This window comes from Oncorhynchus nerka, linkage group LG10 (assembly GCF_034236695.1).
Source record: "Oncorhynchus nerka isolate Pitt River linkage group LG10, Oner_Uvic_2.0, whole genome shotgun sequence".
NCBI lineage: Eukaryota > Metazoa > Chordata > Actinopteri > Salmoniformes > Salmonidae > Oncorhynchus > Oncorhynchus nerka.
The window spans coordinates 36,211,948-36,227,359 of record NC_088405.1 but is presented as its reverse complement, the minus strand read 5'-3'; the positions used below and the strand labels follow the sequence as shown (position 1 = coordinate 36,227,359).

The 15,412-nt window shown below is 42.2% G+C and overlaps 1 protein-coding gene across 1 annotated transcript; it reads left to right on the top strand.

Annotated features, from left to right (window-relative positions):
- Positions 1-2,975: 2,975 nt before the first annotated feature.
- LOC115136362 (hydroxycarboxylic acid receptor 2-like) lies at positions 2,976-5,524 on the top strand. Its single transcript, XM_029671951.2, has 2 exons — positions 2,976-3,092; positions 3,821-5,524. The coding sequence occupies exon 2, from the start codon at positions 3,923-3,925 to the stop codon at positions 4,928-4,930; it is 1,008 nt and encodes a 335-aa protein (XP_029527811.1). The 5' UTR covers positions 2,976-3,092; positions 3,821-3,922; the 3' UTR covers positions 4,931-5,524.
- The last annotated feature ends 9,888 nt before the right edge of the window (positions 5,525-15,412 follow it).

The following is a 15,412-nucleotide window of genomic DNA, read 5'->3' as shown; positions in this document are numbered from 1 at the left end:
AGAGGCCGTAAAAGTGGCACCACCATGGGGTTAACATCTGCCTATCAACACAGATACACTAATGTATTGCAGAGTATTTGTGCATGGAGAAGTGTTGTTTTGAAAGTGTGAAAGTCAGTGGGTGCGGTTGTGTGCCCCTATTTATTTTTTGCAATATGTGCTACTTCTGTTCTGTGCTCTGTGAAATAGAGTGAGACTGGCAACCTCAAAATGACTGACGACAGAGGACTTGAGACATCGCTGACAGATAGTGCTGTCATCTGAACATTTCTAAATAATTTCCTATGGACTTTGATCAGAGTACTGGACTTTGTTCAGAGTAACACCGTCTGTTGTCACATACTAGGTGATTTTTTTTACCTTGAGATGTATATGGTTATATTATGACATTAATGCTATAAACATTATTCATAGATCAGACAATTTTTCTTATTATTATTTTTTTTCTTCAAGAATCAATGGCTATGTATCATTCATTTAAAAGTCTTAAAACGGATGTAGCAATCCCAGAATGCTCCTTTAAGACACCCAAACTCATTCTTGAAAAATTGAAGTAGTCCTCTATCGCTGCTAAGAGCTTAATCACTGTTCTCAGCCAGGTGCAATCCATGGACTGGTTCATAGACTACAGTATATCGGGATCCAGGGGGAATTAGGTTGAAAAGGAGCTTCTGGATTGATACAGTATATGTTGCTCATATGTCATGACTCATGGGTAATAGTGGAACTGTATGCTTCAGGAAAAAGTCTTCACCCATTTGTATGCCTGGTTTTTGTTCTTATGAGGACAGCATATTTAACCTTCTCTTATTCCTCATAATACGTCTATATCTTGACTCACTGGTATTTTGACCAACATCCCCTATCGCTGTGAACAAGCAGTTGCATGTTAAAATAACCACAATGATACCTCAGATTGAGCAAAGACCCCCAGTCATACAGCAGTACAGTGCCTTCAGAAAGTATTCATACCCCTTGACTTATTACACATTTTGTGTTACAGCCTGAATTCAAAAATGTATTAAATATTTTCTCCTCACCCATCTACACGCAATAATGACAAAGTGAAAACATGTTTTTAGAAATGCTTGCAAATGTATTGAAAAGTAAATACAGAAATCTCATTTACAAAAGTATTCACACCACCGCACTTGTAGAAAAAAGGGTTCCAAAGTGTTATTGTACTGTACCCATAGGAGAAACATTTTTGGTTTCATGTAGAACCCTTTTTGGTTCCAGGTAAACTATTTTGGCTTTCATGTAAAACCGTCTGTGTAAAGGGTTGTACATGGAACTCAAAACGGTTCTACCTAGAACCTAAAAGGTTCTACTTGGAACCAAAAACGGTTCTCCTATGGTGACATCTAAATAAAGGATTGTTCTAGATACACACTTAGAAAAATAGGTGCTGAGGCAATACTTTGTAGAAGCACCTTCGGTGCCGATTACAGCGTTGAGTTGTCTTGGGTGTGTCAGTATCAGCTTTTGCACATCTGGATTTGGGGATTTTCTCCCATTCGTCCTTGCAGATTTTCTCAAGCGCTGTTAAGTTAGATGGGGAGTGGTGGTGAACAGCAATCTTCAAGTGTTTCCACAGACTTTCAATGGGATTCAAGTCTGGGCTTTTTGCTGGGCCACTCAAGGACTTTCACATTCTTGGACTGAAGCCATTCCAGCATTGATTTGGCTGTATGCTTGGGGTCATGGTCCTGTTGGAACGTAAATCTTCACCCTAGTCTGAGGTCATTTGCACGCTGATACAGGTTCTCATCAATGATTTGCCTTTATTTGTCTGTATTCATTGTTCCCACTATCCTTACCAGTCTCCCAGTCCCTGCCGCTGAAAAGCAAACACCATGCTTTACGGTAGGGATGGTATTAGACAGGTGATGCCTGGTTTTCTTCAGACATAATGCTTTGCTTTCAGGCCAAAGAGTTCAATTGTTGTCTCAGACCACAGACTCATTTAACTTATGCTCTCAGTCTTTCACGTGCCTTTTTGAAAATTCCAGGTATGCTGTCATGTGCCTTTTTCTCAGGAGTGGCTTCCGCCTGGCCACACTCCCATAAAGCCCAGATTGGTGAGGTGCTGTTGAGACTGCTGTCCTTGTGGCAGGTTCTCCCATCTCAGCCAAGGAACTCTGTAGTTCCGTCAGAGTGGTAATTGGGTTCTTGGTCACTTCCTTGACCAAGGTCCTTCTTGCTCAGTTGTTCAATTTGATAGGATGGTAAGCTCTAGGCAGAGTCTGGGTAGGTCCATATCTTTTCAATTTCCCAATGATGGAGACCTCTGTGCTTTTTGAATCTTTCAACACTCTAGAAATGGTTTTATACCCTTCCCCAGATATACGCCTCATCACAATCCTATCTCTGAGATCTACAGACAATTCCTTGGACTTCATGGTATAGCTCCTGCTCTGACATGTGATGTCAACTGTGGGACTTATATAGACAGGTGTGTTTCTTTTTAAATCATGTCCAAACAATTTAGTTGGCCACAGGTGGACTCCATTCAAGTGGAGTGACATCTCAAGGATGATCAAAGGAAATGGATGCACCTGAGCTCAATTTGGAGTGTCATAGCAAAGGGGTGTTAATAATGATGTAAATAAGGTATTTCTGTTTAATTTTAATAAATTAGCAAACATTTTGACAAAGCTGTTTTCCCTTTTCCATTATGGGGTATTGTGTGTAGATGGGTGAGAAAACAAATTGATTGAATCCATTTTGAATTCAGACTGTAAAACAACAAAATGTGGAATAAGTCAAGGGGTGTGAATACTTTCTGAAGGCTCTGTATATGCAGACATGGCGGAACCAGATGACACTCAAATGAGGGTTTGGTTGTGATTGCAAACTCCCTGAATTAGCTCAGAGATCACACTTGTGATGTCATGTTGGCTCTGGCCAGCCCTCGGAGGAAGTCAGTCTTAAAGTGTATGTCAAGACGCCTCTCGAAAAAAACAACAGAAAATCCTGAACAGTGGAAACACACAAGAGAGGAGATCTGTTGAGGACATTCAAAGTCACCTACAGGATTCTAAACTGCTCTTCAACCCCAAATGCAGTCATTGACCCCAAACGCTCAACTGGTGAGTAGTGAATATGCGAAAAGTTATCTTTATATATATATATATATATATATATACAGTGGGGCAAAAAAGTATTTAGTCAGACACCAATTGTGCAAGTTCTCCCACTTAAAAATATGAGAGAGGCCTGTAATTTTCAGCATAGGTACACTTCAACTATGACAGACAAAATTAAAAATAAAATCCAGAAAATCACATTGTAGGATTTTTAATTAATTTATTTGCAAATTATGGTGGCAAGCATTTTCATTGAACATGCACTGAGGGAGGAGTCAATTTTGAGCATAGAAAATATATTGTTTTATTACAGTTTATTCCCAAATTTTACAGAAGTATTCATAAGTACTGCTATGAGACTTGAAATTGACCTCAGGTGCATCCAGTTTCATTTTATTTTTACAACTTGATTGTAGTCCACCTGTGGTAAATTGATTGGACATTATTTAGAAAGGCACACGCCTGTCTATATAAGGTCTCACTGTTGACAGTGCATGTCAGAGCAAAAACCAAGCAATGAGGACGAAGGAACACACAGCTTGACTGAAAGCGGTTTTGCTGAGCTCTTTCCCAAGCCCTGTAATAGACGAACCTCCAATAAGCTTCCTTTTTATTTACAAAGAGGTAGGCATATGAACAGACTATTTGTAGAAAACAGCTCTTCGTCTGTCTTGAATAAATTACCCTGGCAAATTTGATGTTATTTTCTCACATTTGCCTTGTTTGTGCAGATATCCTCTGAGATGCTCTGAAAAGAGGAAGAAGAAGAGGCAGATTGTGTGAAAAACATCAACATCTGAGGTTTCCTGGAAGCAAAAACATACCATCTAACGATGGTTGATGAAGCAACAGTAGTGCACAGTAACTCTACCGGAAGACTGGACCAGCCCTTCCACTGCCTGGCCACTCAGAATCTGGTGGCCGACATACTGCCTCCTGTCCTGATTATAGAGCTCCTAGTGGGCTTGCCAGGCAACGTAATGGCCCTGTGGATCTTCACTTGCCGTCTGAAGACTTGGAGGGCCAACACCCTGCTCCTCTTCAACCTGGTCCTGGCTGACTTCCTACTGCTCATCTGCCTGCCCTTCCGCATTGACAACCTGTTCCGTGGGGAACACTGGGTGTTTGGCGAAGCCTGGTGCCGGATCAACCTCTTCATGCTCGCTGTCAACCGCTCGGCCAGCATCGCCTTCATGACTACCGTGGCCTTCGACCGCTACTTCAAGGTGGTCCACCCACACCACCGTGTCAACCACATGACATCTACCCAGGCAGGATGGGTGGCGGGGGGCATCTGGGCAGTGGTGATCTCCCTGCGGCTCCCCCTGCTGACTACCAACCTCCTCAGGCAGGATGGCAACATGTCCCTGTGTCGCAGCTTCAGCTCCTACACTGTGACTCCCCTGGCAATCGAGATTCACAACATAGTGTTCGTCGGAGAGTTCTTCCTGCCCCTGCTGCTCTTGCTCTTCTGCTCAGCCAGGATTGCCTGCATCTTACGCCAACGGCAACTGGACAAGGAGCAGAAGGTTCGGCGAGCCATCCGGGTGGTTGGGCTGATCGTGGCTGTGTTTGTGCTGTGTTTCTTTCCCGGAATCGCCACAGGCCTGAGTACGGTCTATATCAAGAAATTCAGACCCAGGGACTGTGAGTCTTACAAATTGGCTGCACAGCTCTTCAGCATGTCCATTGGATTTACCTACCTTAACAGTGCTCTGGACCCAGTCATCTACTGTTTTTCCAGTTCCATGTTCCGAAACTCCCTCAAGAGCTCCATCAATAAGCTGGGCCTGGTGGAGATGAGGCTGAGTCGACGGGGAAGCATGACCAGCGATGGGTGAAGAGCGAGGCCTGCCCTTGTTCAGGGGCAGAACGGCAGATTTTTACCTTGTCAGCTCGAGGATCCGATCCGATTCTGTAGCTATGTGGGATACATACTTGAAAGGACTGAGTACGTGTGTATGCGTGTATATGTATGTGAAACAAAGACAGGAAAAAGAAAGCCTTCATTCTACTGAATGGTTATTTTTTAGAACCGAATGATGTAGAGTGACATGTTTTTGTCTTGATTTAGTCATGTCTATCAAATACACCATTTTTACCAGATGCAGTGTTAAGGGATGTTTCAAAATGTACAGAACGGGGACCAGGAGGAGAATGGGGGAGGGACATGCTTTCTATTTCAGTCGAGGAGGATTTAGTATTTTCTAAATCAAGTCCAGGGGAGGGTCATGCAATTTGTAATTGATTACATTTTAATATTTATCAGTGTTTTAGAATTAGTTGCTTATTATGCTATACAATGCCTTCAGAAAGTATTACCACTTGACTTTTTCCACATTTTATGTTAAAGCAATTTACATGTTTTATGTCACTGGGATTTAAAAAATATATATATATATTTTTACAAATGAATAAAAAACGCAAAGCTGAAATGTCTTGAGTCAATAAGTATTCAACCCCTTTGTTGTGGCAAGCCTAAATAAGTTCAGATGTATAATAATGTTGCTATGGATCGGTGTCCCGTCAACTGCACAGTTGTTGCTCAATATGCATAATGTGACTAAAATATTGTTTTAAACAAAAACTATTTGGTACATAGAAGTGTCTTATATGGGCATAATGCTTCAATTCTGGTTAATGTAATTGCATTGTCCAATTTACAGTAGCTAGTACATCGCAAAAATAACATGCTATTGTTTGAGTGCACAACAAAACACAGGTTTGATACATTCACGTCTAAAGGTAAATCATTTCATTACATTCTGAAATCTTGCTCTGATTTGTCATCCTAAGGGACCCAGAGATAAAAATGTAGTGTGGTTTGATAAAAATCCTTTTTCATATCCTAAAAACGTCCATTTAGTATGCACAAATGTTGTATTTATTCCTCAGACACTCTAAAAAGTAACCAGCCGTTGCTATCATTCTGCATTCAGTATATCATTTGCTATCATTCTGCATTCAGTATATCCACTGGAAAGCCTATTTTAGCCAGGAAGATATGACGCGTCATTGCGCGCCGATGACATGGGCGGTGTTCACTTGATTGACTGTATCTTTGTCCAAACGATTGTTTTGAAACCAAGCTAGCTAGATAGCCAATGACCTGTGCTTTACGTGAGTAGGTGGGAACCCGTTGTGTGAAACCCGTTTTGAACATAAATGGCTACTAATTCTGGAAAAGCTAAATCAAAGTCCAGGTATACAGATTTTGGATGATATTCTAACAGAAATCTACCGGGAAAGTGTCACGGACTCAGTGAATATAGTTTAGACAACAGCTAAAGGAGGGGAAGCTACTTTAGACTGGTAAGTGAAATACCAGTCTTTATATTTATATTTTATATTGTAAATCCGAGCTAACGCAGTTTGAATGGTTGTTTAGTATTCATTTGAGACATTTTTGAAATATTTTCTTTGATTGCTATATATTTATGTATATAAACTCAGCAAAAAAAGAAATGTCCTCTCACTGTCAACTGCGTTTATTTTCAGCAAACTTAACATATAAATATTTGTATGAACATAATATTTAACAACTGAGACATACACTGAACAATTTCCAAAGACATGTCACTAACAGAAATGGAATAATGTGTCCCTGAGCAAAAGGGGGGAGGGGGGGGGATAAAAATCAAAAGCAACAGTCAGTATCTGGTGTGGCCACCAGCTGCATTAAGTACTGCAGTGCATCTCCTCCTCATGGACTCACCAGATTTTTCAGTTCTTGCTGTGAGATGTTACCCCACTCTTCCACCAAGGCACCTGCAAGTTCCCGGACATTTCTGGTAGGAATTGCCCTAGCCCTCACCCTCCGATCGAACAGGTCCCAGACGTGCTCAATGGGATTGAGATCCGGGCTCTTCACTGACCATAGCACAACACTGACATTCCTGTCTTGCAGGAAATCACGCACAGAACGAGCAGTATGGCTGGTGGCATTGTCATGCTGGAGGGTCATGTCAGGATGAACCTGCAGGAAGGGTACCACATGAGGGAGGAGGATGTCTTCTCTGTAACGCACAGCATTGAGATTGCCTGCAATGGCAACAAGCTCAGTCCAATGATGCCGAGACACACCGCCCCAGACAATGACGGATCCTCCACCTCCAAATCGATCCCGCTCCAGAGTACAGGTATCGGTGTAACACTCATTCCTTTGACGATAAACGCGAATCCGACCATCACACCTGGTGAGACAAAACCGCGACTCATCAGTGAAGACCACTTTTTGCCAGTCCTGTCTGGTCCACCAACGGTGGGTTTGTGCCCATAGGCGAAGTTGTTGCCTGTGATGTCTGGTGAGGACCTGCCTTACAGCAGGCCTACAAGCCCTCCGTCCAGTCTGAGCACTGATGGAAGGATTGTGCGTTCCTGGTGTAACTCGGGCAGTTGTTGTTGCCAACCTGTACCTGTCCCGCAGATGTGATGTTCGGATGTACCGATCCTGTGCAGGTGTAGTTACACGTGGTCTGCCACTGCAAGGATGATCCGCTGTCTGTCCTGTCTCCCTGTAGCGCTGTCTTAGGCGTCTTACAGTACGGACATTGCAATTTATTGCCCTGGCCACATCTGCAGTCCTCATTCTCTTTGCAGCATGCCTAAGGCATGTTCACACAGCTGAGCAGGCACCCTGGGCATCTTTCATTCTGTGTTCTTCAGACTCAGTAGAAAGGCCTCTTTAGTGTCCTAAGTTTTCATAACTGTGACCTTAATTGCCTACCGTCTGTAAGCTGTTAGTGTCTTAACGACCGTTCCACAGGTGCATGTTCATTAATTGTTTGTGGTTCATTGAACAAGCATGGGAAACAGTGTTTGCACCCATTATAATGAAGATCTGTGAATTATAATTAATTATCTTTGAAAGACAGGGTAGTGAAAAAGGGACATTTCTTTTTTTGCTGGGTTTATAATCCCTACTGAAATATCTACATGAATAGCAAATAAGGCACTCGAAAGCCACAACATGTCAAAGTCAACATAAAATACACTTTGGGCTCCTGACTTGCGCAGTGGTCGAACACACTGCAGTCGCTGGTTTGAATCCAGGCTGCATCACACCGTGATTAGGAGTCCCATAGGGTGGCGCACAATTGCCCCAGCATCGTCCAGATTTGGGCGGGGTAGGCGTCATTGTAAAAAAGAATTTGTTCTTAACTGATTTGCCTAGTTAAAGGTTAAATAAAAATAATTGAAAACACTTCTTGCTCACACACACTTTTTTAGTTCTGCCCAAACATTTTCTATAGGATTGAGGTCAGGGCTTTGTGATGGCCATTCCAATACCTTGACTTTGTTGTCCTTATGCCATTTTGCCACAATTTTGGAAGTATGCTTGGGGTCATTGTCCATTTGGAAGACCCATTTGTGACCAAGCTTTAACTTCCTGACTGATGTCTTGAGATGTTGCTTCAATATATCCACATAATTTTCCTTCCACGTGATGCCATCTATTTTGTGAAGTGCACCAGTCCCTCCTGCAGCAAAGCACCCTCACAACATGATGCTGCCACCCCTGTGTTTCACGGTTGGGATGGTGTTCTTCGGCTTGCAAGCCTCCCCTTTTTTCCTCCAAACATAACGATGGTCAGTTATGGCAAAACAGTTCTATTTTTGTTTAATCCGACCAGAGGACATTTCTCCAAACAGTACGATCTCTGTCCCCGTGTGCAGTTGCAAACCGTAGTCTGGCTTTTTTATGGCGGTTTTGGAGCAATGGCTTCTTCCTTGCTGAGCGGCCTTTCAGGTTATGTCGATAAAGGACTCGTTTTACAGTAGATATAGATACTTTTGTACCTGTTTCCTCCATCATCTTCACAAGGTTCTTTGTTGTTGTTCTGGGATATATTTGCACTTTTCGAACCAAAGTACGTTCATCTCTAGGAGACAGAACGTGTCTCCTTCCTAAGCGGTATGATAGCTGCGTGGTCCCGTGGTGTTTATACTTGCATACTATTGTTTGTACAGATGAACGTGGTACCTTCAGGCATTTGGAAATTGCTCCCAAGGATGAACCAGACTTGTGGAGCTCTACAATTGTTTTTCTGAGGTCTTGGCTGATTTCCTTTGTTTTTCCCATGATGTCAAGCAAAGAGGCACTGAGCTTGAAGGTAGGCCTTAAAATACATCCACATGTACACCTCCAATTGACTCAAACGATGTCAATTAGCCTATCAGAAGCGTCTAAAGCCATGACATCATTTTCTGGGAATTTCCCAAGCTGTTTAAACGCACAGTCAACAGTGTCTGACCCACTGGAATTGTGATACAGTGAATTATAAGTGAAATAATCTGTCTGTAAACAATTGTTGGTGTCAAACAAATTACTTGTGTCATGCACAAAGTAGATGTCCTAACCTACTTGCCAAAACTCTAGTTGGTTAACATGAAATTTGAGGAGTGGTTAAAAAACGTGTTTTAATGACTCTGACCTGTGTATGTACATTTACGACTTCAACTGTATTATGCAAAAAAAAGAGGTAAAATATTATTTTGTTCAAAATTTTTGGGTATATCATTACATCAAAATCAAATCCAATTTTATTTGTCACATGCGCCGAAGACAACAGGTACACCTTGCAGAGTTTCAAAGAAATAGCCAAATCTTAATTTATTGCATGGAATTGCCTTAATTTCTCAGAACAAGAATAGACTGACGAGTTTCATTAAAAAAAGTGCTTTTTACAGGCCATTTTGTGCCTGTAATCGAACCCACAAATGCTGATGCTCAAGATACTCAACTAGTCTAAAGGCCAGTTTTATTGCTTCTTTAATCAGCTCAACCGTATTCAGCTGTGTTAACATAATTGCAAAAGGGTTTTCTAATGATCAATTAGCCTTTTAAAATGATAAACTTGGATTAGCTAACACAACGTGCCATTGTAACACAGGAGTGATGGTTGCTGATAATGAGCCTCTGTACGCCTATGTAGATGTTCCATAAAAAATCAGCTGTTTCCAGCTACAATCGTGATTTACAACATTAACAATGTCTACACTGTATTTCTGATCAATTTGATGTTATTTTAATTTCAAAAAACTTGTTTTTTGTTTTCTTTCAAAAACAAGGACATTTCTAAGTGACCTCAAACCTTTGAATGGAAGTGTATATGTAGGTAGAGTTATTAAAGTGACTATGCATAGGTAATAACAGAGAGTAGCAGCAGCGTAAAAAAAGGGGGGGCAATGCAAATAGTAGCTATTTGATTAGATGTTCAGGAGTCTTATGGCTTGGGGATAGAGGCTGTTTAGAAGCCTCTTCGACCTAGATTTGGCGCTCCGGTACCGCTTGCAGTGCGTAAGCAGAGAGAACAGTCTATGACTAAGGTGGTTGGAATCTTTGACAATGCTGGTATAGAGGTCATGGATGGCAGGAAGCTTGGCCCGTACACACTACCCTCTGTAACGCCTTGCGGTCGGAGGCCGAGCAGTTGTCATATCAGGCAGTGGGTGTAATTGGTAAATCTCTTCCTCTTCTCTGTAACTCCACACGTTTGAGTTTGAGTGAGCGACAAAGACAATGAGCAAGAGAGAAACTTTACATGGCTCACCAAGTGAAGTGTCTGTTGAATCAGCTTTTGCACTTAAAAAAAGGCGAGTTAAAATTGGATTTGCTTTACAATCTTATATTATTAGAAGCGGTGCTACTTCAATTGGATCTACTTACACTACACTCTTAGAAAAAAAGGGTTGCAAAATAGGTTCTGCGGCTGTCCCAATAGGAGAACCCTTTTTGGATCCAGGTAGGACCTTCTGTGAAAAGGGTTCTATACTGAACAAAAATATAAATGCAACATGTAACAATTTCAAAATCAATCAATTGAATTAAATGAATTAGGCCCTAATCTTTTCAAATCAAATCAAATGTTATTTGTCACATACAAAAGGCATGACAGTAGTTTGCTTATCATGTAAAATATAATCGTACATTTCAGATCAACTCCAGACCAGCCATTGCATTGACAGCCGCTGTTGCGTTAGCCATCTGGCCTCTGACGTTGATCCTAGCTTTACCATCAATTGGCTAGCTTTATCAAGCAGCTTTAGATAGGAGGGGACAATATATTTGCTAGTTAACAATCTGATTGATAGTTTATATGATTGCCATTAACATTAGCTAGATAGCTAGCTAAATTGAAACTGCTGGGTATCATTATAATCCCATACAACTTTCATATGGAATGTTGCCAGATGCTCTTGAGCAGGCTGCCTGAGCGCAGAAATCTATAGCTGTGCATGAGTCACAGATTCCAATTCAAGCAGGAACTTCTGCTTCTGTAAGGTTTTATGGCAGACTACATCTATCGGTTTACTGCCGCCACCTACTGTACGGGGTAGTGAAACAAAACATATTTAATCGCTATAGCTGGAACTGATATGCCTACTTTTTTTTATTTCACCTTTATTTAACCAGGTAGGCTAGTTGAGAACAAGTTCTCATTTGCAACTGCGACCTGGACAAGATAAAACAAAGCAGTTCGCCACATACAACAACACATAGTTACACATGGAATAAACAAACATACAATCAACAATACAGTAGAAAAATCTATAAACATCATGTGCAAATGAGGTAGGATAAGAGAGTTAAGGCAATAACTAGGCAATGGTGGCGAAGTAATTGCAATATAGCAATTTAAACACTGGAATGGTAGGGTGTGCAGAAGATGAGTGTGCAAGTAGAGACACTAGGGTGCAAAGGAGAAAGATTTGAAAAAATACATACAGTATGGGGATGAGGTAGGTTGGATGGGCTATTTACAGATGAGTTATGTACAGGTGCAGTGATCTGTGAGCTGCTCTGACAGCTGGTGCTTAAAGCTAGTGAGGGAGGTAAGAGTCTCCAGCTTCAGAGATTTTTGCAGTTTGTTCCAGTCATTAGCAGCAGAGAACTGGAAGGAGAGGTGGCCAAAGGAAGAATTGGCTTTGGGGGTAACCAGTGAGATATACTTGCTGGAGCGCGTGCTACAGGTGGGTGCTGCTATGGTGACCAGTGAGCTGAGATAAGGCGGGGCTTTACCTAGCAGAGACTTGTAGATGACCTGGAACCAGTGGGTTTGGCGACGAGTATGAATCGAGGGCCAGCCAACGAGAGCATACAGGTCGCAGTGGTGTGTAGTATATGGGGCTTTGGTGACAAAATGGATGGCACTGTGATAGACTGCATCCAATTTGTTGAGTAAAGTGTTAGAGGCTATTTTATAAATGACATCGCCAAAGTCGAGGATCGGTAGGATGGTCAGTTTTACGAGGGTATGTTTGGCAGCATGAGTGAAAGATGCTTTGTTGCGAAATAGGAAGCCGATTCTAGATTTAATTTTGGATTCGAGATGTTTAATGTGAGTCTGGAAGGAGAGTTTACAGTCTAACCAGACACCTAGGTATTTGTAGTTGTCCACATATTCTAAGTCAGAACCGTCCAGAGTAGTGATGCTGTAGCGGTGCAGGCAGCGAACGGTTGAAGAGCATACATTTAGTTTTACTTGCATTTAGGAGCAGTTGGAGGCCACGGAAGGAGAGTTGTATGGCATTGAAACTCCTCTGGAGGTTATTTAACATAGTGTCCAAGGAAGGGCCAGAATTATACAGAATGGTGTGAACTGCGTAGAGGTGGATCAAAGAATCACCAGCAGCGAGAGCGACATCATTGATGTATACAGAGAAGAGATTCGGCCCGTGAATTGAACCCTGTGGCACCTCCATAGAGACTGCCAGAGGTCCGGACAACAGGCCCTCCGATTTGACATACTGAACTCTATCGGAGAAGTAGTTGGTGAACCAAGCGTGGCAATCATTTGAGAAACCAAGGCTGTTGAGTCTGCCATTGAGAGGTCGATGAAAACGGCTGCACAGTAATGTCTCTTATCGATGTCGGTTATGATATCGTTTAGGACCTTGAGCGTGGCTGAGGTACATGACCAGCTCTGAAACCAGATTGCATAGTGGAGAAGGTATGGTGAGATTTGAAATGGTCGGTAATCTGTTTGTTAACTTGGCTTTCAAGACCTTAGAAAGGCAGGGTAGAATAGATATTGGTCTGTAGCAGTTAGGGTCTAGAGTGTCTCCCCCTTTGAAGAGGGGGATGACCGCGGCAGATTTCCAATCTATGGGAATCTCAGACGATACGAAAGAGAGGTTGAACAGGCTAGTAATAGGGGTTGCAACAATTTCGGCAGATCATTTTAGAAAGACAGGGTCCAGATTGTCTAGCCCGGCTGATTTGTAGGGGTCCAGATTTTGCAGCTCTTTCAGCTATCTGGATTTGGGTGAAGGAGAAGTGGGGGAGGTTTGGGCGAGTTGCTGTGGGGGCCTGTTGACCGGGGTAGGGGAAGCCAGGTGGAAAGCATGGCCAGCTGTAGAAAAATGCTTTTTGAAATTCTCAATTATAGTGGATTTATCGGTGGTGACAGTGTTTCCTAGCCTCAGTGCAGTGGGCAGCTGGGAGGAGGTGCTCTTATTCTGCATAGACTTTACAGTATCCCAGAACATTTTGGAGTTTGTACTACAGAATGCAAATTTCTGTTTGAAAAAGCTAGCCTTAGCTTTCCTAACTGCCTGTGTATATTGGTTCCTAACTTCCCTGAAAAGTTGCATATCACGGGGGCTATTCGATGCTAATGCAGAACGCCACAGGATGTTTTTGTGCTGGTCAAGGGCAGACAGGTCTGGAGTGAACCAAGGGCTATATTTATTCCTGGTTCCATTTTTTTTTAATGGAGCATGCTTATTTAAGATGGTGAGGAAGGCACTTTTAAAGAATAACCAGGCATCCTCTATTAACGGGATGATGTCAATGTCATTCCAGGATACCCCGGCCAGGTCAATTAGAAAGGCCTGTTCGCTGAAGTGTTTTAGGGAGCATTTGACAGTGATGAGGGGTGGTCGTTTGACCGCAGACCCATTACAGATGCAGGCAATGAGGCAGTGATCACTGAGATCTTGGTTGAAAACAGCAGAGGTGTATTTGGAGGGCGTGTTAGTTAGAATGATATCAATGAGGGTGCCCGTGTTTACGGCTTTGGGGTTGTACCTGGTAGGTTCATTGATAATTTGTGTGAGATTGAGGGCATCAAGCTTTGATTGTAGGATGGCCGGGATGTTAAGCATGTCCCAGTTTAGGTCACCTAGCAGCACGAGCTCAGAAGATAGATGGGGGCTATCAATTCACATATGGTGTCCAGAGCACAGTTGGGGCAGAGGCTGGTCTATAGCAAGCAGCAACGGTGAGAGACTTGTTTCTGGAAAGGTGAATTTTTAGAAGTAGAAGTTCGAATTGTTTTGGTACAGACCTGGATAGTAAGACAGAACTCTGCAGGCTATCTCTGCAGTAGATTTCAAAACCACCCACTTTGGCAGTTCTATCTAGGTGGAAAATGTTATAGTTAGGGATGGAAATTTCAGGGTTTTTAGTGGTTTTCCTAAGCCAGGATTCAGACACAGCTAAGACATCCGGGTTGGCAGAATGTGCTAAAGCAGTGAATAAAGCAAACTTAGGGATTAGGCTTCTTCTAATGTTAACATGCATGAAACCAATGCTGTTACGGTTACAGAAGTCACAAATGAGAGCAACAACTCTACCTCCTTATTTAGCTACTGAAATGTAAATATAATTTCTGCATGCATTATGTTAATTGCTTAAAGGCTTTAAGGAACAAGTGTCATATTTTCAGGGTCAAATTGAGGTGCAATAATTATACTGTTTATTTATGTAAATAAATGCGATAAAATTGGTGGATTGTAGTAGGATATTGAAATAAATGACAGGCCTGTGTTACTTGATACATTTAGTGATAATAGAACATCAAAACAGTATTTAGTGGAACAGAAGGAAATGTGCAGCACAATTAACATTGCAATTCGCTAACAGACAAAGGATTGCCATTAGAAGCCAACAGTGCAAGCAATCCAGATATCATTAATTAAACCATTATACTGCAGTTTTACTGCATTTTGTAAGGGTATCCTGTATTATTGTGCATGTTTGTGAAATATATCATATTTCTTTGTTTAAAAGAAATTGCCATTTCATCACCTGCCGAATGAAAACCTCAAAATGTCCCTACTCCTGAAAAAGTTAATCGGCCCGGATAAGATGAAGTGGACTCGGCCCGAGTACCATTAGCCGGAGCCCATAGGATTATGATTCTGACGGATTTGGGAAGAGCTCGGCCTGCATGAAGCCCACCCTGAGTCACAGTCCAGGCCAAATCCCCAGGGTCTCAAACGGAATAGGCCTGAGCCCAGTGTGTTGACTGGGTACAAAATGACACAAGACCCTGACCCTGCTTTGGTGAGCTCTGCCAGCTGTTTGCCAAGTGTGC

Coding starts and splice junctions, on each gene's coding strand:
- LOC115136362 (XM_029671951.2), top strand. CDS start 3,923: ATGGTTGATGAAGCAACAGTAGTGCACAGTAACTCTACCGGAAGACTG.